The sequence below is a fragment of the Anopheles arabiensis genome, chromosome 3 (assembly GCF_016920715.1).
Source record: "Anopheles arabiensis isolate DONGOLA chromosome 3, AaraD3, whole genome shotgun sequence".
Taxonomy (NCBI): domain Eukaryota; kingdom Metazoa; phylum Arthropoda; class Insecta; order Diptera; family Culicidae; genus Anopheles; species Anopheles arabiensis.
In genome coordinates, this window is record NC_053518.1 from 1,290,136 (window position 1) to 1,314,820 (window position 24,685).

General features: G+C 47.2%; 5 protein-coding genes across 14 annotated transcripts; 2 read left to right on the forward strand and 3 right to left on the reverse strand.

The window, feature by feature from the left end:
• Positions 1 to 31: 31 nt before the first annotated feature.
• LOC120902127 (zinc finger and BTB domain-containing protein 17-like) lies at positions 32 to 1,895 on the reverse strand. Its single transcript, XM_040310646.1, has 3 exons — positions 1,687 to 1,895; positions 1,478 to 1,614; positions 32 to 1,413 (listed from the first exon to the last, which is right to left on the reverse strand). The coding sequence occupies exons 1-3, from the start codon at positions 1,798 to 1,800 to the stop codon at positions 168 to 170; spliced, it is 1,497 nt and encodes a 498-aa protein (XP_040166580.1). The 5' UTR covers positions 1,801 to 1,895; the 3' UTR covers positions 32 to 167.
• Positions 1,896 to 1,965: 70 nt separating this feature from the next.
• LOC120902129 (STE20-related kinase adapter protein alpha) lies at positions 1,966 to 4,227 on the forward strand. The gene is made up of 3 exons (XM_040310653.1): positions 1,966 to 3,062; positions 3,130 to 3,260; positions 3,329 to 4,227. Exons 1-3 carry the CDS (start codon positions 2,194 to 2,196, stop codon positions 3,415 to 3,417), a joined length of 1,089 nt encoding a protein of 362 aa, XP_040166587.1. The 5' UTR covers positions 1,966 to 2,193; the 3' UTR covers positions 3,418 to 4,227.
• LOC120902130 (myosin-2 essential light chain) lies at positions 3,872 to 11,874 on the reverse strand. 7 transcript variants are annotated; one of them, XM_040310660.1, is made up of 4 exons: positions 11,745 to 11,874; positions 11,608 to 11,635; positions 4,893 to 5,221; positions 3,872 to 4,812 (listed from the first exon to the last, which is right to left on the reverse strand). In XM_040310660.1, the coding sequence occupies exons 1-4, from the start codon at positions 11,745 to 11,747 to the stop codon at positions 4,729 to 4,731; spliced, it is 444 nt and encodes a 147-aa protein (XP_040166594.1). In that variant the 5' UTR covers positions 11,748 to 11,874; the 3' UTR covers positions 3,872 to 4,728. The 7 variants fall into 7 exon arrangements, with proteins under 7 accessions (XP_040166594.1, XP_040166591.1, XP_040166592.1 ...); XM_040310657.1 differs by lacking the exons at positions 11,608 to 11,635; positions 11,745 to 11,874 and adding exons at positions 5,842 to 6,072; positions 6,804 to 6,935; XM_040310658.1 differs by lacking the exons at positions 11,608 to 11,635; positions 11,745 to 11,874 and adding exons at positions 5,842 to 6,072; positions 6,808 to 6,933.
• Positions 11,776 to 12,546, reverse strand: LOC120902131. The gene is made up of 3 exons (XM_040310662.1): positions 12,277 to 12,546; positions 12,028 to 12,154; positions 11,776 to 11,967 (listed from the first exon to the last, which is right to left on the reverse strand). The coding sequence occupies exons 1-3, from the start codon at positions 12,437 to 12,439 to the stop codon at positions 11,808 to 11,810; spliced, it is 450 nt and encodes a 149-aa protein (XP_040166596.1). The 5' UTR covers positions 12,440 to 12,546; the 3' UTR covers positions 11,776 to 11,807.
• Positions 12,177 to 24,678, forward strand: LOC120902128 (F-box/LRR-repeat protein 20). 4 transcript variants are annotated; one of them, XM_040310648.1, is made up of 11 exons: positions 12,177 to 12,304; positions 14,168 to 15,217; positions 19,592 to 19,699; positions 19,767 to 19,850; positions 19,917 to 20,189; positions 20,264 to 20,366; positions 20,670 to 20,755; positions 20,854 to 21,045; positions 21,116 to 21,217; positions 21,300 to 21,512; positions 21,587 to 24,676. In XM_040310648.1, exons 2-11 carry the CDS (start codon positions 15,110 to 15,112, stop codon positions 21,692 to 21,694), a joined length of 1,377 nt encoding a protein of 458 aa, XP_040166582.1. In that variant the 5' UTR covers positions 12,177 to 12,304; positions 14,168 to 15,109; the 3' UTR covers positions 21,695 to 24,676. The 4 variants fall into 4 exon arrangements, with proteins under 4 accessions (XP_040166582.1, XP_040166583.1, XP_040166581.1 ...); XM_040310649.1 differs by lacking the exon at positions 12,177 to 12,304 and adding an exon at positions 13,711 to 14,067; XM_040310647.1 differs by lacking the exons at positions 12,177 to 12,304; positions 14,168 to 15,217 and adding an exon at positions 16,794 to 18,661 and having other exon boundaries at positions 21,587 to 24,678.
• Positions 24,679 to 24,685: the final 7 nt, after the last annotated feature.

Sequence of the window (24,685 nt, forward strand, 5' to 3'; positions counted from 1 at the left end):
GTTGGAAAGCCACTCGTCTATGCTTTAGAGATGGGCATTTCCGTTCTTCTATGTCTATAAATCGGTACACTATTCGAAAATCGGTACAACTACAGATGGATTGTGTTGGTCTGAAAAGCAAGCCAATATTGGCACGGTTCTGGGTTCATTAGGTACACCTCCCTCCACTATGCTTCGTCTTTTGCTGCAGCTTTGCACACGGCGACATGCTGCGTGTACAGCCTATTGCGACTGAACTTTCTCGAGCAACCGCCACACACGAACGGATACTCGCCCGTGTGCGTCATCTCGTGCCGCTTCCGATCGCTGGTGTACATGAACCGCTTCGCACAGTACCGGCAGCCGAGCGATCGTTCCTGCGTGTGCACCTTCAGGTGTTGCTTCAGCTGCGACTGAGTTTTGTACTTCTTGTCACAGTGTGGACACACCGCGTAGTACGTGTTGGAGTGGACGCGCTCGTGGATGCGCAGGTTCGACTTCCGGTGAAACCGTACCCCGCACGTCTTGCAAACTTCGCGCTTCTCCTCGTGCAACAGTGTGTGCATCTTAAGGTTTTGGGCGCTCTTGAAGCAAGCGCCACACTTCCCGCACACGTACTTCTGTTCCGTGCTGTGCTGTTCGATTTCGTGCGTTTCAAGCTGTGCGGAGGTTCGAAAGCAAGCGTCACACGTGCCACACCGGTACCGGAGCGGTTTGTACGGTATGCTCTGGTGATAGTTACGCTTCGTACGGCAGCGGAACAGTTTGAAGCACACCTCGCACCGCACTGGCCGCGTGGGATCGTGCACCGCTTTCCGAATGGAGTGCTGCTGAACAGCATGCTTTAGCAGTGCCTCTAGCGTGGGGAAGGAGGCGAAACAATCGCAACACTTCTTTTCCGTCGCCGTGAACAGGGAAAAGCGTGTGTTTGGACGTCCCTTGCAGGACGAACTCACTATGGTCCGTTTGAGGTGGAAAGCCGTCTGGTGTATGCGTTGATCCTCCGCGCTGGCAAATCCACGATCACAATTATCACAACGATGCTGCACAACGTTCGGCGCACTGTGCTGTTCGGTTGGATGGTTTAAACCGGCGTGACGTTTCAGCGCCTCCTTTGTGTGAAACGTTAGCAGACAGTCCTCGTGGCAACAGTAATAGCACGGACCATTGCCGTTGTTTGTCGCTAAGCTGACCCCTTCCTCATCCTGGTCCGCGAGAGCAGAAACAATTTCCAAATCTGGCAAGTTTTCCTCACTCTGCTCACTGGTCAGATCAAGGGCACACTCTGTGTCACTGGTCAGATCAAAGTGTTCTTCCAGCGACTCGACCGGATGCAGTTGGTTGTGGATTTCATCGGAATCCATTAGCAATTCCACCACCAACTCTTGCATCTCCACGTTCGATTCTGCCACACTTTCGGGATCGACCTGTAAGCTAAACAAAAAAAAACAATTGTATTACGCTTCCCTATCCCCTTCTTCCTAAAGGAATAGCTTACGACTGCTGGGTAATGCTTCTTGACGCTCGTAGTTCTTCGTCCGATTGGCGAGCCTTCTGGATAAATGCAAAGGCTTGCTGGGCATCTTCACAGCATGCTGGGCAGATAAACGTTGGCAGTCCATCATCTTCGGCAATCTATCGAGAAAGAGGTTGCGATTTCAGAGGTTGCGAGCCATAACAACAAGGCGTAGTAGAGCATGTACGTACCTGAACCTGGGCGCAGAATTGTATAATTTCGGCCAGTGTGATGCCACCGGTCTCCTCGAACAGATAGTAAGCATTGCTCAGCGCGTCCAAACAAACACGACACTGAAGACTCATCGTAAAATATGTGCCGTTTTCGTACGAAAAAAACGGGGGAAAACGCTCTTCTCTTCTGCGCTGGATAGAAGTCTTTTGTTTACAAACCAGTCTGACAGATGGCGATAAATTACCGCGCGGTACATGCGGGGTAATTTTGGGGTACAATTTTCAGAGCGATTTGTTTTGTCAACAATCCGAAACGTCAAACGCGTCGCGGACATTACGCCAGCCCCAGCCAGCCAGGTGTGTAGGTGCACCGCAAGTACTTACATTTTGCATTTGTGAAAACGTATCCGATGGAGTGACTTGGCGAGCAATACGAAGCCCGAAGCGCACCGAACACACCACCCGCGCCAGTTAATGTCGATGCGGTCATTTTAGGGGGCGAATAAAGGACCCTTCCGCGACGACATGTTCGACAATAACATCAACCACTACGTGCTGAAGGTGGAGCTGGCCAAATGCTTCGGCAATCTGGGGACGGTGTTTCTGGCACAGCACCTGCCCACCCGGCAGCACGTCGCGGTGAAGAAGTTCCTGGTCGAGGATCTGAAGAACGACATCAGCTACGTGATGGACGAGGCGAAGCATCTGCGCGAGTTCGACCATCCGAACATCCTCTGCTACCACACCGCGTTCGTGCACCATCTCGATCTGTACTTTGTGCTGCCGCTCATGTGCTACGGCTCCTGCCGGGACACGATGGCCAACTACTTCGAGACGGGCTTCCCAGAACCGATACTGGTGTGCATTCTGCGCGACATCCTGCAGGGGCTGGTGTATCTGCACTGGAAGGGCTACATCCACCGGTCGATCCGGGCCAGCCACGTCTTTCTGAACGAGACGCGCGCCGTGCTCGGGGGCTTCCGCGTGTGCACCAGCTTCCTGGGCGAGGGCAAGCGAATACGCAACCTGCACGAGCTGCCGCCCCACTCGGTGAAGTCGCTCAACTGGCTGGCCCCGGAAGTGCTGGCCCAGAATCTGACCGGCTACACGGAAAAGTCGGACGTGTACAGCCTGGCGATCACGGTGTACGAGCTGGCGAACGGGCTGGAACCGTTCTCCAACATCACCACCACGCTGATGCTGACGGAGAAGATGAAGGGTGGCTATCTGCCGATGCTGCTGGACGCCAGCACGATACCGAGCGAGGAGGTGGTGCTGGCCCAGTCGGCGGAAGCGAAGTCGAACGAAGCGGCCGCCGCCTCGATGCGCCAGATCTACGCCTCGCGCCAGTTCACCGATGCACTGCACAAGTTTGCCGAGCAGTGTTCGGAAAGGTAAGCGATTCAATGGTTCCGAGGGGGCCAGGGAATAATACGCAATTTCTTTCATTTCGGATAACAGCGACCCGAAGAATCGACCCAGTGCCTCCGCCTTAACATCGCACCCCGTATTCAAGCAGGTATCGCACACCAACATTAGAGAACAGTTTGCAAAGCACTGCATACAGACTGTTGATTTTGACTCGATTCAAGGTAGGGATATGTCGCGTTATTGGTTATTGGTCGGATGAGCACAATTAACAGCTTCTCCTCTCTTACAGATAACGACGACATCAATATGACCAACAGCTTCTCGCAGATGCGCATGGACGCTGATGGTTCCTTCGAATGGGACTTTGATGATTCGTAACGGCGGCGTGCGTGGTTCGCAGGCTAAAATGTTGCGAATATGGGGCGAAACGGTGTGAAACGTCAGTCAATCAATCAATCAATAGGGCAATGATGGTCCGTGTCTCCGGTAAGGGTTAGAGAGCAGGTTAGAAGCAAACAGTAGGCTGGGAAACAGATATGTATGTGTATAATCTCATCACCTCGGCACCTGTGGCACCCAGGGCAAAGCAAACCAATTCAGACGCTATTTTGTGTTGAAAGGTGTTTTTTATTAGCGCTACTTCTTATTATATTATGTTTTTATCGGTTTTAAAACTCGTTGCAATTGTTCCAACATTAAATATAGATGTGAACGGTAAAACACGATTTTAGTAGAGACAACAGTACCGCGCACGATGAGAGGCAAAAATCAAAACAGATATTTAATGAAGAAAAAAGAATGAAAAAGCAACAACTGAAACACAGTTCGAATATAATCCTTTATATGTCTCCAAAACAAGGAGCAAGTTTATTGGTTTATAAAGAGAAGTTCCTAGGTGCTTGATTATCAAAAACACACACGGCTCACGGATACACTTAAATTCGAAAGAAACAAACCGGGAAAAAAGGTCCAAAACCCTCTCTATCGTGTATTGTTTGTTGAAGGAAAGGACGGGGTCGCTTAATACTTTGCCTTCTTTTTACTCTCTCTCACCACGACGACGACGCGTTTCCGTTTCCTATCCCGCTCTACACACCGTCCTTTCCTTCACTGCCCACTATACACTACGCTTCTTTTCTTGGCATTATATCGGGCATTTTTTGAGACGCAGCAACAAAAAAAAAAAAATAGCATTTATAAGAAAAAAAGAAATTCGGCACGCAAAAAAACCCTTCCCCGCGGGTGGAGCTGCTTTTTGTGTTAAAAAGTAAAGAAAAACAAAAATATTGTTCATCTTCTCTGAAGGTGCTGCTGCCTTTGTGCCCCACTGTTGCGTTCTGCAACCACTGTTTTTTTTAGTAGAAGTAGTAGAAAGAATCTAAGAAGCGAAAAATGCAAACTCTGCTAAAGCGCGCCAGCTCGTCATGCGTACACTACAACACGCGGTCATACCCTTTTATCGCCATGAACGAACATTTGCCGGAATGGAAACATAAGTAGCTTAAGTAAACGATACTCGCACGTAAGTCTATATCGGGTTAGTGTGTGTGTGTGTGTGTGTGTGTGTGTGTTTGGTCAGCCTTCCTGTTACTAAACAAACGCAGGAAAGCTGTCGTGTGCACAGAATAGTGGTACGGTACAAAACATCATCACTACCACATCACCACCAACACCACCACCGACACGCGTTTAGCCGCTCATAACCATCCGGACGAACTCTTCGTAGTTGACATTTCCTTGCGAGTCCTCCTGGTTCTGGAGCAACTGTTCCACCTAAACGTAAACGATAACGATCCATTAGACAAAAGCTCTACATTTGATCATGTTTTCTTCTTCTTCTTGCTTCTCCCTACCTCATCATCGCCCAACTTCTCGCCGAGCGTCGTCAGCAGATGGCGCAGCTCGGCCGACGAGATGAACCCGCTGGCGTCCTTGTCGAAGTGGCGCAGCCCCTCGATGAAGTCGTCCGCCGTTTCGGCCGTGCGCTGCTTCGAGATGGCCTGGTAGATGGGCAGGAAGACTTCGAACGAGACGCGCTCGTCCGGTTTCAGCTGCATCGTGAACTTCTTCACGTCCGACTCGGTCGGGTTTTGGCCGAGCGCTCGCAGACATTCGCCGATCTGCTGCTGCTGGATCTTGCCATCGCCACGGTTGTCGAACAGATTGAACGCCTCCTGGAATTCTGTGCCGAGTAGAGAACCAAGTATGCGACGAAAAAAGGATTATAATCTGTTATTTGTTTCTTTTCGGAAACAGGGGTGATTGTTATAAGTAAAGGAAAGTCTTCGTGCGTAGTTCGTGGCTCCACGTTATGTGGGAGAGATGGAATATATGCTGGTACTGGTTACAAATTATACATTATGCATGCATTTTCCCCACTTGGCAAGAAGCTACAGTCGACAGTTGCACAAACATGTTGCAGTGCCACCAATCGAGGTGCCCTTACTTGGCAAATTCCCTTCTTCTTGCTCTGCCCCTGTGCTTCATGGAAGGGGGCTTCATTATCAATACGACGGGACAGTTTAATTAACAAGCTATTTCCCTTTTCCGTCGTGTGTAGGGGGGGTTTGTCGTTGTGGCACAAATTGTTGCAGCGAATGCAACAACGAATGCACTTGCGCAGCTGGTAGAATGCATTACAGCGAACTCAGCCACCAGTTTCACGTTCTTGGAAGATGCAGCTCGGATGCATTCCAAAATTAAGAGCTTTATTTCTACAAAAGTGCAACAATTGCTTTAAGAAAATAACCAATAATCACCGTACGACCAATTCTGATATTTGATCACTTTTTTGCATCTTACCTTCCACAGATGTGAAATTGTTTTTCTTCGGTGGATCGTACATGTACATGTTTGCCGGATTTGGTCGTATACGGTTTTTTTTCCTTCCAGCAACTGTTTCTAATTCACTTCAAATACACTTTCTATTTGCGCAGCTGCCGCCAGATTAGTTACACACCTGTATCTGTACCCCTCTTTCTCTACACTGCCAACTGTCCGGGGTAAGAGAAAAAGCTTGGACTGAAAAACCCGCTATAGGTAGGAAAATGGATGGAAACCGAGGAGAAGGGTCAACGGCGGTGGAGTTGGTGGAAACGCGGTTAAAACAAAACAATTTCACGGTCACGCTTTCGTTCGGTTTGAGTGGTTGCGGTTTTCGGTGTCACCATCGCAACACACCACACACACTCACACGGACGACGGACAGCCGGTGTAAAGTAGTGTGTCACAAGCGACCAAGCGACTAAGCAAGCGGCGCCCCGAAGGTACGTTTCTCACTATTGTTTGTAATGCGCGTTTTTATCACACCACACACACACACACACACACACACCAAACCCACGAAACGTAACACTTGGAAAATAACGTCCCGGATCGAAAACTGCAAACGTAGCAAACTGCAGTGGAATAAGCAAGAGAAAAAAAGCTCGAAAAAGGGGAAAAGAAAGAGTTTGCGAGTCGTCACTTCAAATAGAACGCAAATGAATGGCACGTGGCGCGTTTTTCGCTTTGACGCAATTTTTAGCACATTTTAACGTTCGTCTCACTATTCCATGCGCTTTCTCCTCTCCCGTTCCCGTTCTCCTCAGGTCTCAGCGTCACTTGATCAAATCACCCATTCCACACAACACACAGCCCACCCCCCGCTAGAATGACGGGTCAAACGACATACGACGGATCAGCTGGGACGGATCGAATGTCACTGTGATCTAGCAGGCGCGTGCACAACACGATCTCGCACAAACAGAAAAGAAGCAAAATACCAACGAGGACCCAACACCGTGCCGCGCGTGCCGTGGGCCGTGTGTCGACGATCGGATAGTATGTTGACAACTGGCAGCGGCAAAAGATACCAGCCCGTGTGTCTGTCTGGGTCTGGTCGGTGTGTCTGTCCGCTAGCGAACCCCGTGCAGCAGGCAGCCGTGAGAGCTTTGTGGTCCTCCCCACCCCGACCTGTGTTGCTGCTACTACTGCTGCTGCTGCTGCTTTACAGCACAACTCCGTCTCCGTAACCATATTGGGCATATTAAGCGCAGAGAGAGGGATGCTGCCGTTGCTTCACACCACAACCCCACCCTTATGCCATGCGCACCCATGCTAGCCCAGCCAGCCGCGAGATGATGATCGTGGCGCGATCGGCCGAAAGATCGGAACGCAAAACTTCACTATCTGCGTGAATGCGAACGCATAGTGGTAAAAAGAAGGGGGGGGGGGGGTGCGAGACGTTCGAAAGGCTCTCCCAGTTTCACACGACACACGACGACGACGGTGGTGGTGGGAAAACCGGGCAGCAAGCGACTAAAAGAGCAAAAAGTGCACTGCATGGGTAGTGTGCGAATGTAACGCCGACCGAAAGGGTTTTCGCATGTGCAACTGGATAAACACACACACAAACACTCGACGTCGTCAAACTTCCCGAGCACGAGCAAAAAGAGAAGGCCACACATTCCCTCCTCTTCTCCTCCAGTGCCAGTTTTGTTTCTTCTCCTGCATGATTACTGCATGAACAACAAAACAGACAGCACAAGCCTTGGATGGATCTATAATCACACACACAAACACACACCCGACCGATAAGATAAGGAGTGTCATATCCGTGTGCATGCAGATATCCAAAAGTTTGAGGTCTAGAACTGATTAAGAATGCATCCAGGAAAGATTGTTGTAGCAGATGCATTCCCTCAATCTTAACATAATGTCGTCTTGGGGTGGAGTTTTCGGGTCACAGACACCATTCAGTCCTTCCTTCCCAGACATGCAATAAACATCATTAAAATAACGCAAAACTAAACCTGAAACCCCCGAACTGCTGCAGTGGGACCGATCAACACTGGTTTTTTAATGCATTTATCTCGTGCAGATAATTGCAAACGGCAACCATAATACTAAAACATGCGCGCGAAGGCATCATCAACGACGTACTTTTGAAGGACGAAATAGCGCCACACGCGCTATTTGAGTGAATATTATATGAATGCATTGCCACCCGTCCGTCCGTCGTGGCATAACATCTGTTAACTTAATATTGCTAAAAGTAGGAAAGGGTACTGCAGTGTCACTGTTTTCGCCACTTCTTTTGTGTGTGAAACCTCAACCTCGGCTTTCTTTCACTATAAAGCCCACTTTCTACCAAACTGCCGAGGTATCAATTAGGCCCATTCGTTGTGTGTATTATTATTGCTGTTAAGAAGCAAAAAAAAATGGCTCATTTCACATCGTTTCCCACAACCTTGCAGGGTGGTGGATTCCCACTGGAGACTGGAGATGCTAAATGGTTATGAGAAGCCTTTCGCGCCTTTGGGAGACAATCTCAATCGCTATTTATATGGTAATGCAAGCCATAATTCGGGGATGGGTGGCACAAAAGGCACAGAAATGTTTAGACTTTCACAAAAGTAAAAAGTAAAGTAAAATAAGGAAAATAAGTGTCTTTACACACCAAAAGATCACCAAAAGTTTTGCATGGAAAACGAGAAAACATTGCTCACCACAATTGAATTGTTTACATACGTCTCTCAATTAGGACAATTAAGACATGCAACAGGAAGCTTGTTCGAATCAATTTGCTTGCATCGCAGAAGGGTCTTCATAACTATCCGCTACATCCGAATCGGCCCGAGTAGCCCAAAATAAGTCACCAAATTGCTTTGCCTTATAAAACCAAAGATGACGGCACACACACACACGCGGACGGACCTACATTTTCACATCCGAACAACGAAACAATAAAATAAACTCCTACCCAACTGCGTAACACTCAAAAGTAACCCGTTTTTACCAAATATACACACTGCAACTTTACAATATGCGAGACAGTGTTTTAGCAGAAAAGGGTGTGCGCGCGCGCACGAGGGGAGTCCCAAGATGGCGGGAGGTGAGGATGGGGACCCACCGTACGAGTCCTCCGAGGGCTGACCAAACGAAGGCAATCGTAGCGTACGAATGTACACACAACAGCAGCGCACCACCGCGCCATCGCACAGTCAACGCCATTTATGGAAGAAAATTGAATAATCTTTTATGTTCGGCAGCAGCGATCACCCTTCTTCTCCGAGGGGGGAGGGCGCGCGCGTACGATCGCCACCACACGCAGATCTTTGTATGATGTAGGCAGCGGCCTGCCACAGCACTGATTCACACATACTAACTCTGAACGGTGGCGGGTCTCTGTTCTCACTCGCTAGGCATTGGCGCGTAAATAGCGCATAGTGAGAGCATGCGTATGTTACTAAAACAGTTTCCAAAAGTCTTCCGAATAGTGTATCTATCAATGTAAATCTGTTGGTTTACATGATCAATAGACGTACAGCGCTATTTAACAACAAATACACTACTGTTAAGGTACTATTAATTCATCATAACTACACGATCCAACGATGCAAATTCATAATTAATCATTCATTCTCACCCATATGGATATATTCCCTTCGGATGACAAATTGCTGCCCTACCAAACCTTTTAGCCCTTAAACCACTGATGGAGATCATGTAATCTTCTACCTTTATGAATTGTTTCTTGATTGCTTGCCTTCTGTAAGACTCCAAGTAAGGCTCCAAAAATGAGATAAACAAGGGAAGGAAGGGTGCAAGGGAGAGTCAACCTTTCAACCGAATGACTAATCCACAGTAGTGCTGCATAGGCCGTCAAGATCACGAGCATCACATAGTAAGCTACCTTTGCGTATTATTTAACCTAGACCACAATAATCACCGCATCGTACCGCTTCTTGGAAGACAACAATCAAAAAGAAGGTTCCGAACCTCCATTGTGACTGAAGGGTCAAACACAACACCCCTCCACTGCACGAAAGCGAAACAAGTTGCCATGAGCCATGAGGGCTGTGATCGGGTGGGGGATGCAAAGAACTACTCCGCTCGTCACAACAACTGACTCTACGACATGGCCCCACGTTGGCTTTGGGGTGTGCGAGATGGGGTCCATTTTTTTTTGCGAGGTCACTCCACACCGCCATCCACCACGCGTGGACTACGGGCAACTTGTTTGCCTTTTAAGGAACGCGCGTCGCAAATGGCTTGACCTCGTTTCTTCTTTTAGCAAAACGTATCACGCGAAGAGCCCTGCCAATGACGGACCCAGAACCGCAAACTTAAGCCAGCAATTGGTACGGGTGGAACGGCGTGTTTGTGTGTGTATGTGTGAAGGCTCGCTCCATCTTTCCCTCTTTTGTTGTTGTGAGCCTTCGATGGCGCGCCTTGCCTTGTCCAGGGCTGCATACGGGGATATAAATAAGACAGCAAACGCAAGACGTCGTGGCTTATCGATTCGCACGAAAGCATGATTGACGAATCGGTGCCATGTGACGCGACGGTTGGCCAAAGTTCTAACCCCTTTCTTCGTCTACAGAAGGATCTACATAGCACTTTAGTAACAGATGGTGGGTTGCACCTTCCCGATGGCCGCTATCTTTCAGTACGTGTTGATTCATCGAACAGGGCTCACCTATCTGGCGTTTCGAAATAACAACTGATAATGTTACACGGGCAAAATGGAAACGGGAGGCATGAACCGGGCCGATAGTTTCGCTACTATCTACGTTCGTACGTGAAACGTGTCCCTCGTTCTAGTAGAATAGCAATGACATTAATTGAAATTGATACCGCCACCGCCATCAGTGGCTTCTGATCCGTACGAAATCAATGAATCAGAAACAGCGAATGGTTGCAACAGGAATAACAACTCTACATACGAAGTTTGTGGCAAAAGTCTTGAAATGATTTGAAAAATAATCAATACGCTACAATGTAAAATTATTATCAGTACGTTCGAAGGCCAAATCTTCACTGCACCGTCTTGATAAGCTATCAGTCAATGCGATGCAGGTAAAATCATTCAAATGTTGGACTAACCGATTTCAATCTCTACTTTCATCGCTTGAACGAATATTAAAACATACTAAACTTACGAATATTTAAATTTGGCCGATGTTCGATGGTGACTGGAAAAGCGCGACAGCTGCAATCTGACGATGGAAATGTGTTACCAATAAACTAATCCAATTTTATTCCAAACGTGCGTCCTCAGTGGCATTTTTTAAGCTAATCGCAAAATATTCCTTCAGCGTGTTTCAGTCACTTTTCAACCAGTTCTAACATCTGCCACAGGGCGGGTGGATGTTTCGCACCTAGCCCCAGCCATAAAACTGTCTTGCCTTGTGGGCCGTCAATGTTAAACAAACATTCCGCACCGGTTGGTTATCACGTCCGCAACGGATGCACATTCTTACACGGTTTTTAAAAATCGTGATTTGTCATCGCTCTGCGATGGTTTCGCCTCCACCACCTCTCCCCAACCGCTTTCCTGACCGACCTACGCTGAACGGAGAAAGAAGACTCGCCTACATACGCGATGACAACTCAGAGCGTACCCTACACTGGCACCGCACATGACGTCACTGCTGTGGAATTCCAACATCTCGAACAGGAAGTGGTACTTTTCGGAACAAATCCATGTAGAAACCTTACTAAAACTGTATCGATTATGACCGATGTCTAAGTTCACCACAGAACGGCACGCAGCTGGAAAGTTTAGAATATTGCAGCACTTACCAGCCAATTGATCCTCGGTGAGATTAGTCTGCGGGAAGACAGGCAAGCGTTAACAAAGGAAAAGGAAAACAAAACATCGGTGCTGTAAACGGTCGTTTTCCGCTTTTCCGCCGCGCAGGGCGCTGTTTGTAACTTACCATTTTGCTGTTTGGGATGTGTGGAAGCAATTAAACGCAAATAACAAGGAATGCAAAGCGCAACTAATCTAGAATTTTGATAAATTCCAGCAACACTCGCGGAATGAATATCGAATGCGACGAATACTGGACTGTTTGACAACTCCCGTTCGCTGCCCCTTCGTGCCGTAACGCTTCGTAACACTTCCAGATGTCAACGGTCGGCCAAGGTGTGCGCAGGATGCTGGAAAGGCGCATTTTACTTATTAATTATTTCAAACATAAAAGTGTTGTGCCACATTACTTAAATGCTGATTTTATCTTCAATGGTACACCGTCCAAGAGTAAACTATTACTCAAATTAATGTTTGCCCAACAACAACATTCTATCGTTACTGCTCTATACACCTTGCCATGTTTTGAGCACGGAGCTGTCAGTGCAGATGTTTCGAGGAAAAAAAACGAATTTTCCAATTGGTGGAATTGTCACAGCACAGCAGGAGAAAAATTGTTTGCAAAAAGCAGCAGGATAGCGCTGCCCGATTGTTGTTACCGTGTGGAAAACGTTGAAACGCAGCAAGGTGTGTGTTGTTCCGCTGGCTGTATGCGTCCTCTATGCTCTTTTCTAAGCTGGCACTATCTATTTTCGTGCAAACGGAAGGGACTGAACCGTGCAGCTTCGCCCTATTTTCCTTCGCCAGTGGTGCAAGTGGCATTGCGTAGCATTTAAAGAAGCAGCAGTGTTGATGCCCTATCTCTGCACACTGCCTGCACACGACTGCATTGCTAAGCGGATCGTGTGCGGTCAGGGCGGCATGGTGCGGCCAAACCGATCTAGTGTGATTACATAAATTGTGAATATTTTGTGCGATCTAAAGAGAAAAAAAAACTACAAGGAGACAGGGAAAGAAATGGTTCAGTTCGGGAAGCAAAAATCTGGAATACAGTGTGCGTGTGTGTGTGTGTGTTTGTGTTCGTTTGTTTTGTACAGCAAGTGGGAGCGAGATAACACCGAGCGAGTGGGATACGTGAGTGAGTGCGCAAGGGAGAGAAGGACTTTTAAAACGTACACAGTGCACCGCAAGTTTTTATCCAATTAGTGTAACTTGCATGAGGCATGGATTCGAGCAAAGGCGAGGTGAAAATCAATAACCGTGTACAACACCACCCGCGATAGTGCTGTGCGGGGTTTTGGGTTCGTTATACAAAACAAACGGCACACATCAATCATCGCAGCATGCCACCACACACACTAAACGGTGCTAGGCACTGGCTGTCAAAGGTTAAAGTAAATAGAAGAGAGCCCTGCTATGCGCTGTGACCAAAGGAAGTGTTGGCAAGGAGCGGAAGGGGTAGGCAATGGTAAAGGTTTTTTTTTTGTACGGGTGTCAAATACAATGCCCGAACAGCTGATCATAATAATACAGGTGCAGCATAGGCCCGACAGATGCCTATGCCCTGTTGGTGGCAAGATGGACAACAAACGGAGAAATTTGTCTTCATGTTGTTGCCATTCAACATTAATGTTCATTCAAATGTTCCTATAATGTGACCTTTCTTGTGGAATGAATGAAATGAGCTATTTCACCCTTCACATTACACAGCAGTGTCAACAAAAACAACCCCAAAATGAGATGAGCGGATAATGTGATCCTCCCCATTCCTCCCCTTTTCACCCCTTTCCGCCCCAACTGAAAGAGAGTGAGAGCGTACCACAACGGCCTCGCACCGAAAACAACAACAAGCTGAAACAGGAACGCACACAACGAAGCAGGCCAAACAATTTACAGCAGCAACAGCAAAAAACAAACACACACACAGAACACGAAGAACCCGACAAAAGAAGTCGTGTCGCCATATTGAATCAAGAATGCTTCAATTACTACGCACGGAAGGGGTCGATTCAGAGAAGAGGGTTGGGGTAAGAGATGGGCGATGACAGGTAGTAAGAAGAAACAAATAGCCTACACACATTTTCTCCCCCCCCCCTTCCCCCGCTAGTGGGGTTGACCACATGTGTGCGAATGTGTGTAGCGGGTTGGTGGTGGTGGTGGTGTTGATTGTGGCGATGGGTGTCTGTCTTGCCGCGGTGTGTGTACGATGTGTGCCCTTTTTCTGCTTCCCTTGTTTCGCTGCTAATCGCGAAGCAGACGACGGACGGACGGGCCTATACACGGGGGCCTCTTCGACGCGGTCGTCTGTTTCGCTTCAGAATCCATCCAACCAGTCCAGCTCAAGGGGGGACTCCGTGCTGCAAGTGTGCCGTAGTTTGTGCTCTGTTGCTTCAACGTAGGGGCTTCCTCATTAGCCGGGAGTGTGTCGTCTGTCGATGGGTTCATGCAAAGTAGGAAGTAGATCAATTCATTCCGGGGGAGGTGTCCGGGAGCATTCGCGCAATCAATGTTAAGAGTAGGGTGGTTACAACCCTGGTTTCTTGTTTCTAGTCGATTTAGGATCGTGTCTAGTTGCTGTTGCGTAAAATGCAGTCAGGACTGTTTGGCAAAGTGTAGTTGCTGTTGCCGTGGTAGTGAGTACACGGTGCAAGTGTAGTGTCGATAGTGGCAAGTGATAAACGTTTGGCAAGAAAATTGAAAACCCCATCTAGAAGGCGCAGTGCTAGAGTGACGGCGTTACGGGGTGCATACGTGTGCGTGCAGTGCGCGTGCATCCTCCAAACAAAGGAAAGTGCTCCCGACCACACACTGTCGCCGTTAGCCAATGTAGAGCCATCCCTTCCGGTAGACCCTCCCGCCTGCCCGGAATCGCTCGCTGTGCGTTCTCAATTATATTGGAGTGCGTTCGACACACCCACACCCACGACCCCTTCCTTCCAGCCGTGTGTGCTTGTGCCCTCAGGAAGCGTGAATTCAATCCGCACAGCAGTCATCGGTTTCCCTTCAATTCATCCGTGTGAGGTTCACGACTCCCTTGAACCCTGTTGCTGCTGCTGATCGAGTGGGTTGCGCCTGTGTGTTTGTGTCGGTGCTCTCTCTCTCTCCCTATCGCTGTGTGTGACGTTTGTTGCTTCTTTGTTGGTTAAGGCGAGACCGTTTTCTATTGCGTAGTTCCTTGCCTTCCTGCGCTGGAGACACACCGCAAAGAGAGGAGGAGGACAACCGCAACAACGAAGCAGTGTTTCGTTGACGGGCGGTCACACACCAACACAAACACAGATCGGGAAGAGAAGAGAAGCTAGAACCACCCTCTGCGCGATCGGGACAGCGGTTGCTAAGCGTGCGCCGGAATTTCTTCGCCTGCTGCGAGTGAAAGGGCAACAGCGACAGCAACAACCGTTACGAAATTCCAACCGGAAGTGAGCCTAACGCAGACGGAGGAAACACCACCAGCTACGACAACGCACGCGACAACGGCACGGAGTTAGCACGATGAAGGCACGGAACGGAGAGCGTTCACCGTCGCGGCAGAAAAGCTCCGCCAAGGAGCCGAACGACAAGATGATGAACCAGATTCAGCTGGTTCGCAATCGATTCGAGGTAAGGCTTGAACTCTCCCTCGCCGGATTAATGAACATGTACGTTATTTTGTAGGAAGGGTGGTGTAATGCTTGAATGAAAACGATTCTAGGAAGAGCGTGGAAATATATTGATGATCCACGCATTTGTCCATTACGCCAAGACGAGTGCTTTGTACGCTGAGAAAGAGCAAATAAGCTAACTGAGCAATTTACTCACCTTGAATGTGTGACCGTGGTCAGCCTCTTCCTTTCCGGTTGTTATTCGTGGCGCAATTTCCCGAAGTGCAATTGATCTGCCATTTCAAATGTGATCCAACATAGCAATTGCGATGGAATGCAATGGCAGAAAGAAAAATTTCCTTGCTTTGGAGCATTTTTGTATCCATTGATGTGGACATGGGTGGCTGAATCGTTTTTTGACACACTTCACACACATTTAGACTAGAAAGCGATACTATTCTATAGTTGTAATAACCCGAAAAGGCATTAAAACACTTTGGTTCTTTGTTATCATTAAGCTCCTCTACCTGGTGAGTCGTTTTGAGCAGTTTGAAAATAGGTGCATTTTTTACAAAGAGGTTTTGGATTTTTTAAAGCTCAATCTAAGAAATTAGCAATTCTGATTAGCAGCAAAATTTAACTGCAACTTTGTGTTTGTGTTCTCTTCGTCACAATATTGCATCTCCCTGTTTCTGTATTATCGTACCCTGTCGTGCGATGTAGGTCAAACTTTTGCACCATGCTTTTGCACACACACACACACAAAAAGAAGAAGCGCAGTCGTAAACACGAAACCTCTCCTACATCCCCCTGATACGGCTTGTGTTATGAAAAGGTGTCTCGCCGAAGGAGAAAGTAAGATAATACGATGCGATCATACGTATGTGCAGTGAAGGATGGGAGGAATGGTGTTAATCCTCCCGCTGCCTTCTCCCATGGAACTTTATTTGGCACACACCCTCTTCGGATTTCAAAAAGGAAGAAGAAAATCTCCCCACTTGCGGGATGTATTACATACCAGCTCAGGACCCAACTGCAACTCATTTCCATACGGTGCTGAAAAATATAAGTCTAGGCAACGTGGCGGCGAGGGTTAAAAGGCATACTGTTGGGGCTGGCTGGTGCGCAGTTTCTTAAAGTAAACAAAATTTTGCCTGGGATGCACTTGGGATGCGGCGGGGCTGCAGATAACACCAACCAGCGACCCCTTGCCAAGGGAAGTGGTACGAATTTAGGTCAAGTCAAGAGTCGTTAGATTCAATGCCAACAAAACCTCCACCCAAATAGAACAAAGTGTGTGTTGAATGTTGGGACTTTTTTGGAGTGATGTTTTCATTTAAAAAAGGCTAGTATGTGCCACAATTTTAAGGATTATCAAAGCAACTATTCACAGTTTTTTGAGTTATACTTTATCAAAAAAACTGCTGCATTTAAATATAACAGTAACTACCCGTGTGTGCAGTGCCAATGCTCATCTTTCCTTACTGAAGTGCCATGTCTGCATTTTTGTTATCGGTTTTTGAAGACACATGCGCTCTACAAAGTATTCGTGGCCGTCTTCGTCATGTCTATGTTACTGTTTTACCTCGTCCGTTAGTATGGTACCAATGGGTTTCACAATAGCCAGATTCTTAAAAAGTAAATCTCCCTAAAACCCATTCCATTTAGTTAGTAACAACAAGCATTTTGTCTACATTCTCACCAGCTGCACGGGTTCCCTAGTTTCTGTGGCGCTTACTTAAGCTTCTTAAAGCGTTTCCCAGCAGTTTCCCCCAGCATTCACTGTGTGTACCTAGAATCCTTTCGTCACTAATGACTGTTGCTTCACCACGCCACGGTCTCGGAAGTGGAAGGATCGGCTGGAGTAGTGTCGGGCGTTGTCAACCAGACCGTCACGCTGCCCGCAGAGGATGCTTGTGGGTGAGCCAATGAGACAAAAAACACCCCAGCGAGCAGGAGCTGATGTCTGTCGTCTGGATCCCTTTTTCATCCTTTCGGGTGCGTCGTGCAAACGACGCTGTTCTGCTGGTTTTTTGTTTGCATAGCGTCGTCTGGCTGCGTATGCTCGATGATGGCGACGATGGTGGTGCTGGTGAAGGTACTACTCCATATAAAGTTTAATACCTCATCCGTTTCTTCTCCGCTCCAACCAACAGGAGCACCACACGACTGTCGCGAGCTGTCCCAAATCTGGCTTCGGTTCGTCTTCGGCGGTTTTCGTGTTCCGTTTTCGTGTCAGCATCAGCATCTGACGTGGCAAACCCTCCACCGACTAATGCCAAGGAAAGCTAAGTCCTTCCCTCTTGCCTCGCTTTACACTGCCTTGCCCTTTAACCGTGCACTACCACCTTCGGGCTGCACTGGATCGGGCGTTCGGGTCTCTTTGTGTGCACAACGTGTGCATTCGCCTGCCACCAACATCGTCCTGCGTGGTCCTTTCCAGTCACAACTCATCTCCCCTGCAGCACCCCGTTGGGCTCTTGATGGTGGGGGGGTTGCTCTCATTCAGAAGCGACATGAAACGGAATCCCCGTAGCAGGATCGGTACGCCCATGTATTGGGTTTCTCCGCCACTTCGTTCGCGTGGTTTGCGAATGCGTAGGGCAGCACTTGTTTCTTCTTAGTTTTAGCACTCGGGCGTGATGGGACCTGGGTCTTGGGTTTACTAACACAGCACGGCGAACGAATACCGTTCTGCCGAACTAGCAATGCGCGCGGGGTTGCATTATTAAACTAGTTGTGTTGTCTCGACGGCACAGGGCACACACATCCTGAGCGACTGGAGTGCGAGGATAGACATCTTCCCCCGGCTGTGCTTTGTACTTTCCTGCTCCTTTTTCGCGCAGGACACACGAGACAAAGAGGAACCTGTGTTACCAGTGCAGAATCCTTGCACGAAGCGCTTAGGAGAAGAGGGACCGTTAGTGTGGCAGTTTTTTCCCGGAATCACTTCAAAGCTGCTATGGTGTGCAATAACGACCAACGGTGCTAGTTTTTTTTTGAGACTTTTAGGAAGGATTTTGAAACCCAAACTCAGGAAATAGGAAACCCACCACCAGCAAGTGTTTTCACGTCTTCAGTTTTCTGTCTCAGGGATAGCTAGCAGTGTGTGCCTTCTTTGTGTCCACTGTGGATTTTATAAGGTGACCATCAGTGCTCCTACGAAAACCACGGACTGTCTCAAAACTCATCGCCCAAGCTAATCATATCCATCAAAGTTATCCGAGCGCGCCTCAAGATGAATCGTTACCATCCCAGCCATTATTCCCATCATAACCATCATCATCATTACCATCATCATCATCACCATCACCATGGAAACGGATCTCGCGGGACGCATCAACAGCAGCTTCAGTACTACCAACAGCAGCAGCAGCAACCCCAGTATCTTCATTACCAGGAACAGTATCACAGCCAACGTAGCTACGATGTCTACAGCCGACGAGCGCAGCAGCAGCAGCAGGTTTGCAACAGGACTTGTACATTTTGCCTGTCCTGTTAATTTTACGTTGAAAAAGTCATTTGGATAGCGTTTTAAAAGCACAGTTTTGCCGTGTGTCCTTTGTCTGCTCCGGAGCTCTCGAAGCAGAACACTCCAGCACAAACTCCAGCAGAAGTTCTATCGCAGATTGGGAGGAGGATGAAAAGAAGAAACTCCTTCCGTAGCTGTAGACGGGCGATGCCAGTCGTAAGTTTTCTTTGTCGTTCGCTCCACTCCACACGGACGAAGGCTAACCTCAATATCCGCTATCCGAACGATACCCAACGGTACTGACCTGGGTCAACAGTTACTACGGCCGAAATTTTACACCCTAACTTCGGGGCTAGCTCTATCTTTCGTTTTTCCCCATTCAGTGACGGTGTGTTGGTGTCGTGACCGTGCGCGATATCACGGTTCGCCCGTCCGGCGCTATCACCACCGTACATGCATGTCTCCCCTCGTAAACCTTGACCTCCGACAACGGTGGTCCATTACTTGACCTGCTTTAAGGAGCTAAGGTTAGGGGTGTTAGGGGAGTCGAAATCACCCTTTTTTTCAGTGTTCGCTCGCACTGTGTGGCTTGGTGTGGAAAGCGTTGGAAGGAGTGTGTTTTACATTTACATTCCGTTGAAAAGTAAGCAATTACTAAGCGATCAAGAAGAACGTCGTTTGCTGTAAACCAACGGTGGAGTGCTTCACATTCAGAGAGAGGGTTGAATCATTTGCATTGATCGATGGCGTGATTTGTGTACTGAAACAAGCTCCATGTATGACTACGTAGTTCCTAGAAGAGTTTTTTTTCTATTATTTTGCTAAATAACTTCGTTTCAAGCACCTTTCTTATGATGTAGTCCTTTATTATATATTAATCTAAATACTATTGTTCTTTCCTATATTCGATCACTGCTCTAGAAATCGTGCATCATTCCGGATGATGAGATCTCACGAAAACTACCAAAGGAAATTCTGCTTCGCATTTTATCATACCTTGATGTAACCTCGCTTTGCCGCTGTGGACAGGTAAGCATCCAAGGCACCAATGATGCTTACAGATTTAACCTAGCAACCGTTATTCTTGCCCTGCTAGGTTTCTCGATATTGGAATATTCTCGCACTGGACGGCTCCAACTGGCAAAAGATAGATCTGTTCGATTTTCAACGAGACATTGAGGTAAAACTGCTCGACCGGAAATACAACTGCATGTTACTCACAAGTTTCTTTTGGCAAAATTTTTAGGGTCCAGTGATCGAAAACATCTCACAGCGCTGTGGCGGCTTTCTGAAGTATCTGCGATTGCGGGGCTGCCAGTCGGTCGGCAGCCACTCGATCCGTACCCTTGCCAACTACTGCCATAACATCGAGCATCTCGATCTGTCCGAGTGCAAGAAGATCAGCGACGTTGCCATACAGCAGCTCAGCAAGAACTGCGCCAAGCTGACCGCGATCAATTTGGAGTCGTGCTCGCAAATATCCGACAGCAGCCTTAAGGCACTCTCCGACGGGTGTCCGGTAGGTAGACAGCTTTGGAGAAGCATTTTAATATCATTTACCAATTGTTGAATTGCCTTCCACTATCGTTGTAGAATTTGTCCGAAATCAATGTATCCTGGTGCAATCTAATCACGGAGAATGGCGTCGAAGCGCTCGCTAGGGGATGCAACAAGATCAAAAAGTTCAGCAGTAAAGGTAAGCATCACACCGTCCAACTACAAACGACGACAATGTTTGTTGGATAAAATATTCCTTTCTGTGCAAGCCAAAGTTTAATCTTACCGTGTTTGAGTGGCCAAACAAGTGTTGCACATTGCGTATCGCTGGTTGGTCAACATAATAGTCACTGTTTGTTTAAACTACACGTATGTGATAATGTGCCCTCATTAGAATGCATGCTGCAAATGGGTTTAACGTGCCTGTGTTTATCTTACTGTCTTGCTATCTCTCTCCCTCTCACACACACATACACTCACTTCTGCTATTTGTTCGTTGCAGGATGCAAGCAGGTGAACGATAGGGCTGTTATCGCGCTTGCACTGTACTGTCCCGGGATCGAGGTTTTAAATCTACATAGTTGTGATGTGAGTAGTCACGCGCACTGCTGCAAGCACGCGAAGCAAGAAACTGATGGATCCATACTATTTTTCCATATATTTTTGTGTCCTTTGACCTTTTCCAGAGCATAACGGATGCATCGATATCGAAGATTGCAGAAAAATGCTGCAACCTGAAGCAGCTGTGCGTGTCCAAGTGTACCGAGCTTACCGATCAGTCCCTCACTGCCCTAGCGATGAATAATCAGTACCTCAACACGCTCGAGGTCGCCGGATGTGCACAATTCACCGATAGTGGCTTCATCGCGCTGGCAAAGGTGAGCACAGTTGTGTGCATTTCTCATCATTTCCATTTCCTTTCTCAAAAATATTGTTTTTGGTTTGCAGAACTGTAAATACTTGGAGCGCATGGATCTGGAAGAGTGTAGTCTGATCACCGATGCCACTTTGCAGAACCTGGCATTGGGATGTCCTAGTCTGGAGAAGCTGGTAAGAAATGGAACTTCAGTCCTATAACGTATATCTTACACTTCTAATTCCACACTCTCTCTCTCTCTCTCTCTCCGGTCAGACTTTATCACACTGCGAGCTGATAACGGACGAAGGCATCCGGCAGCTGGCCGGCGGTGGCTGTGCCGCTGAAAGCCTTTCCGTCCTGGAGCTTGACAACTGTCCACTGATCACTGACGCAACGCTAGAGCATCTAATATCCTGTCACAATCTGCAACGGATAGAGCTGTACGACTGCCAACTCATTTCACGCAATGCAATCCGTCGTTTAAGGGTAAGCGGGCAAAAAAAACCGGCCCCTCCATTTATCGGGTTGAACGTTACAAACCTCGTTTTTTTGCTTTCCAGAATCATCTTCCCAACATAAAGGTTCACGCTTACTTTGCACCGGTTACGCCGCCACCAACAATAAACGGTCCGCGCCCTAGGTACTGCCGGTGTTGCGAGATTCTCTGAGATCAGGCGATTGGCTTAGCCAGAAAAGTGCTCTGTAGGAGTAGAGACGACTGATATTTATACTTGTAACCGTAGCATACACCTTTCGGATTTGATAGAACACCCCAGGGGGCTGGTAGGAGGGTCTATCGCATTGTCGTTTGTGCACCACAAACGCTGGAGGCATCGTGCGAATCAAGAACCTTTCGTTAAGGGCAGCTATGGGGCACACTAGCCTCCAAATACTGGCTGCTAGGCCTGGACTGAAAACTACATACATACATACAAACACACACACACACATACATACACACGAAAACTGCATTCGCTTTGCATGCACGGTGCAGTGCACCAGTCGCTAATTTGATGTCTCTGTGCCAGTGTGGTGTCAAGAAGAGCGAAACGGAACAACATTCTACAAGAAGCTGGATCACATCCCACGTGTAATGTTCGTAAACAGCTTAATGCATGCTTTAGTCGCCTTGTGTGTGTGCGGGTGTGGGTGGGTGTATGTGTAAGCATTACTTAGAACATGTTAGCGTAACACGAAATGGGCCCTAAACAAACGACGCCGCCGGTGGTAGGAAAGTACGACAAACCGACAACAAAACACACAGAATATCACACCAAAAAGTAACAGCTTATTCTACGTCGAAGTTGTGGAAACGGGGGGATAGAGGGGGGAGGGTGGATTCAGAGACACCGGAAGATACCAAAAGAACGGGGTTGGAACGGCAAAAAAAAACACAAAACAACCACACTAACGACAAACACACAAACTCTGTCACATGTGTTCAGCAAAGCATAAGTATGGTGTGAGATCAGCAAAAGTATCATACACACATAACGTAGCATAACGAATCGACGTATCGTGCAATCATTTGTACATTGAACCATTGTAGATGCGGGAGCATGCGGATGGCGGTAACAATAACAACAACAACAACAACATACCCCCTCCAAAAATACCCCCCAACACTTGTAGCAGTTCGAATACTTAAACATACCGCCGATGCACCGCAGGAAAGGTAGGAAAGTGCACACGCGTACGCATCGATATACATTTTATGGAATGAAATCATCTACTACACTACTAAAACAATACTTTAAGTGTATGCGTATGTGTTTGAAAGACTTGCAACTAAAAAGGAAACATAGTATGCAACTGTTTAGATAAACATAACAGCCAGAAACGAGGGGGAGGGGGAGAGGCGGAAGAAGCAACAACTGGTGTACTAATAATGCTCACGAGCACTATCTACATTAAGCATCATTACACTGTGTAGCACATAAGCTTTTGTACTAGGTGTGTTTGTAATGTGCAGGAGATAGCCGGAATTAGAAGAGAGTGAAAGAAGAGAGAGGGAGAGAAAGAGCGCATTGCAACCAGAATTCATATTTTTCATACAAAACTGCAGGAATGGTAAAAAGAGAAGTGAATAGAAAAAAACAAGCAAAAAATTGACCGGATGTGATGGCTGACAATGGAACAAGTACACACACACAGGGATGATAGGAAATATGTTTTACCCGAGTACGATGCTAGCAGATTGTGATAAACAAGCCCAAAAGAAATGAGTGGGTGGGCGCTTTATGGTTAAAATCTTTAATTTTCTTCCAATATTACTCGCTTTCGTCCTTGTTTTAATACTGTAAATCCGCACAAAATGTAGCTATGTTTTCATACTATAGCATCTACCCAACAACTACTACTGGATTTAATTGCTACTACTTCCAACACGGACCTCTGCTTCATCGTACTCTTATTCATTTTTCCCTATCGTGTATGTGTGTGTGTGTTGTATACTGGACGGGTGTGTGAATGTAATGTGTGATTGTGTTGTACATGCGCGTGAGCTTTAGAGAATGTGATCTGGTAAGAGGTAATAATGAGAGGAAAGAGGACGAGAGTTGCAGGATCGGTTTTTGGTAATGACTGCGGCCGGTTCGCAGCATAGCATAGAAGGGTTAGGTCTCTTCGGAAAGGGAAGCACGAATGAAAGGATTGCTGGGCAGCGTTTTGGATCGTTTCTTGCATCTTATCCCGAGTCATCATAATCATCATTATCATCATCAATACTGTAGCAGTAGCAGTTTTTACACACTGAACAAAATAATTCAAAGAGGCCAGACACAGGCAGGGGCAGATGATCCGATAGACCGGACCGGAGCTAGGGCGTGATGATGATAGGCAGCGATTATATTTGATTGTGATCTTTACATAAGCATATTTTATACATTATACATACACTCGCGAGTAGCATGGGAATGGAACTGTGGTCACAGTGGGCACACTTGGGTAAGCCAGAAGGGTGAAAAAGCTAAGGTAGCCGATATCCCTTAAATACGAATACAACTACACAACTACACACACACACTAATGGAGAGGGGTTGGATTTATTTTTCGAAGGAAGAGAATGGCTTAACATCAATTTATGTATGAAAAATGTTTGCGAACCCCTACAGACCTCGGTTCTAATCAAAACAAACAGTGTATTCAGCAGTTGGTACCGGTGGTTGAATTGCATTTTTTTTTTCACTGTTGATTAGTTCGTCCCGTGCTTTGTGTGCTTTGTGTTTCTCCACCCTCATTGAGATTGTAAGCTCCGGTTGGGTATATTTGTTTTTAGTTTTATATGAAAAAGTTAAAGCAAAACGACCCGTTGAACAAAAGAGTAGCTGTTAAGAGCTGTGTGCGCATGTGTTTGTGTATATGTTTGTCAAGTAAGAATATACTTATTCGTATACGTTTTTTGTATGGATTCAATTTCCCAAAAGAAGAGACTCAAATTCGGAAATACAACACCTTGTCATTGCAACAATAACATCTACCCCATAAACACACGAACACGCAAACATTAATTTCGCCCAGTAAGGAAACGATGGAATGTGTGTGTGTGGGAATCTAGGATCAGGAACAACATCCAGTACTGGGTAGAGATCGCGCGCACGCGTGTAGGCAAGCGAAAATATGGTTTAAATAAAACAAACGAAAATGAAATAAACAACAAT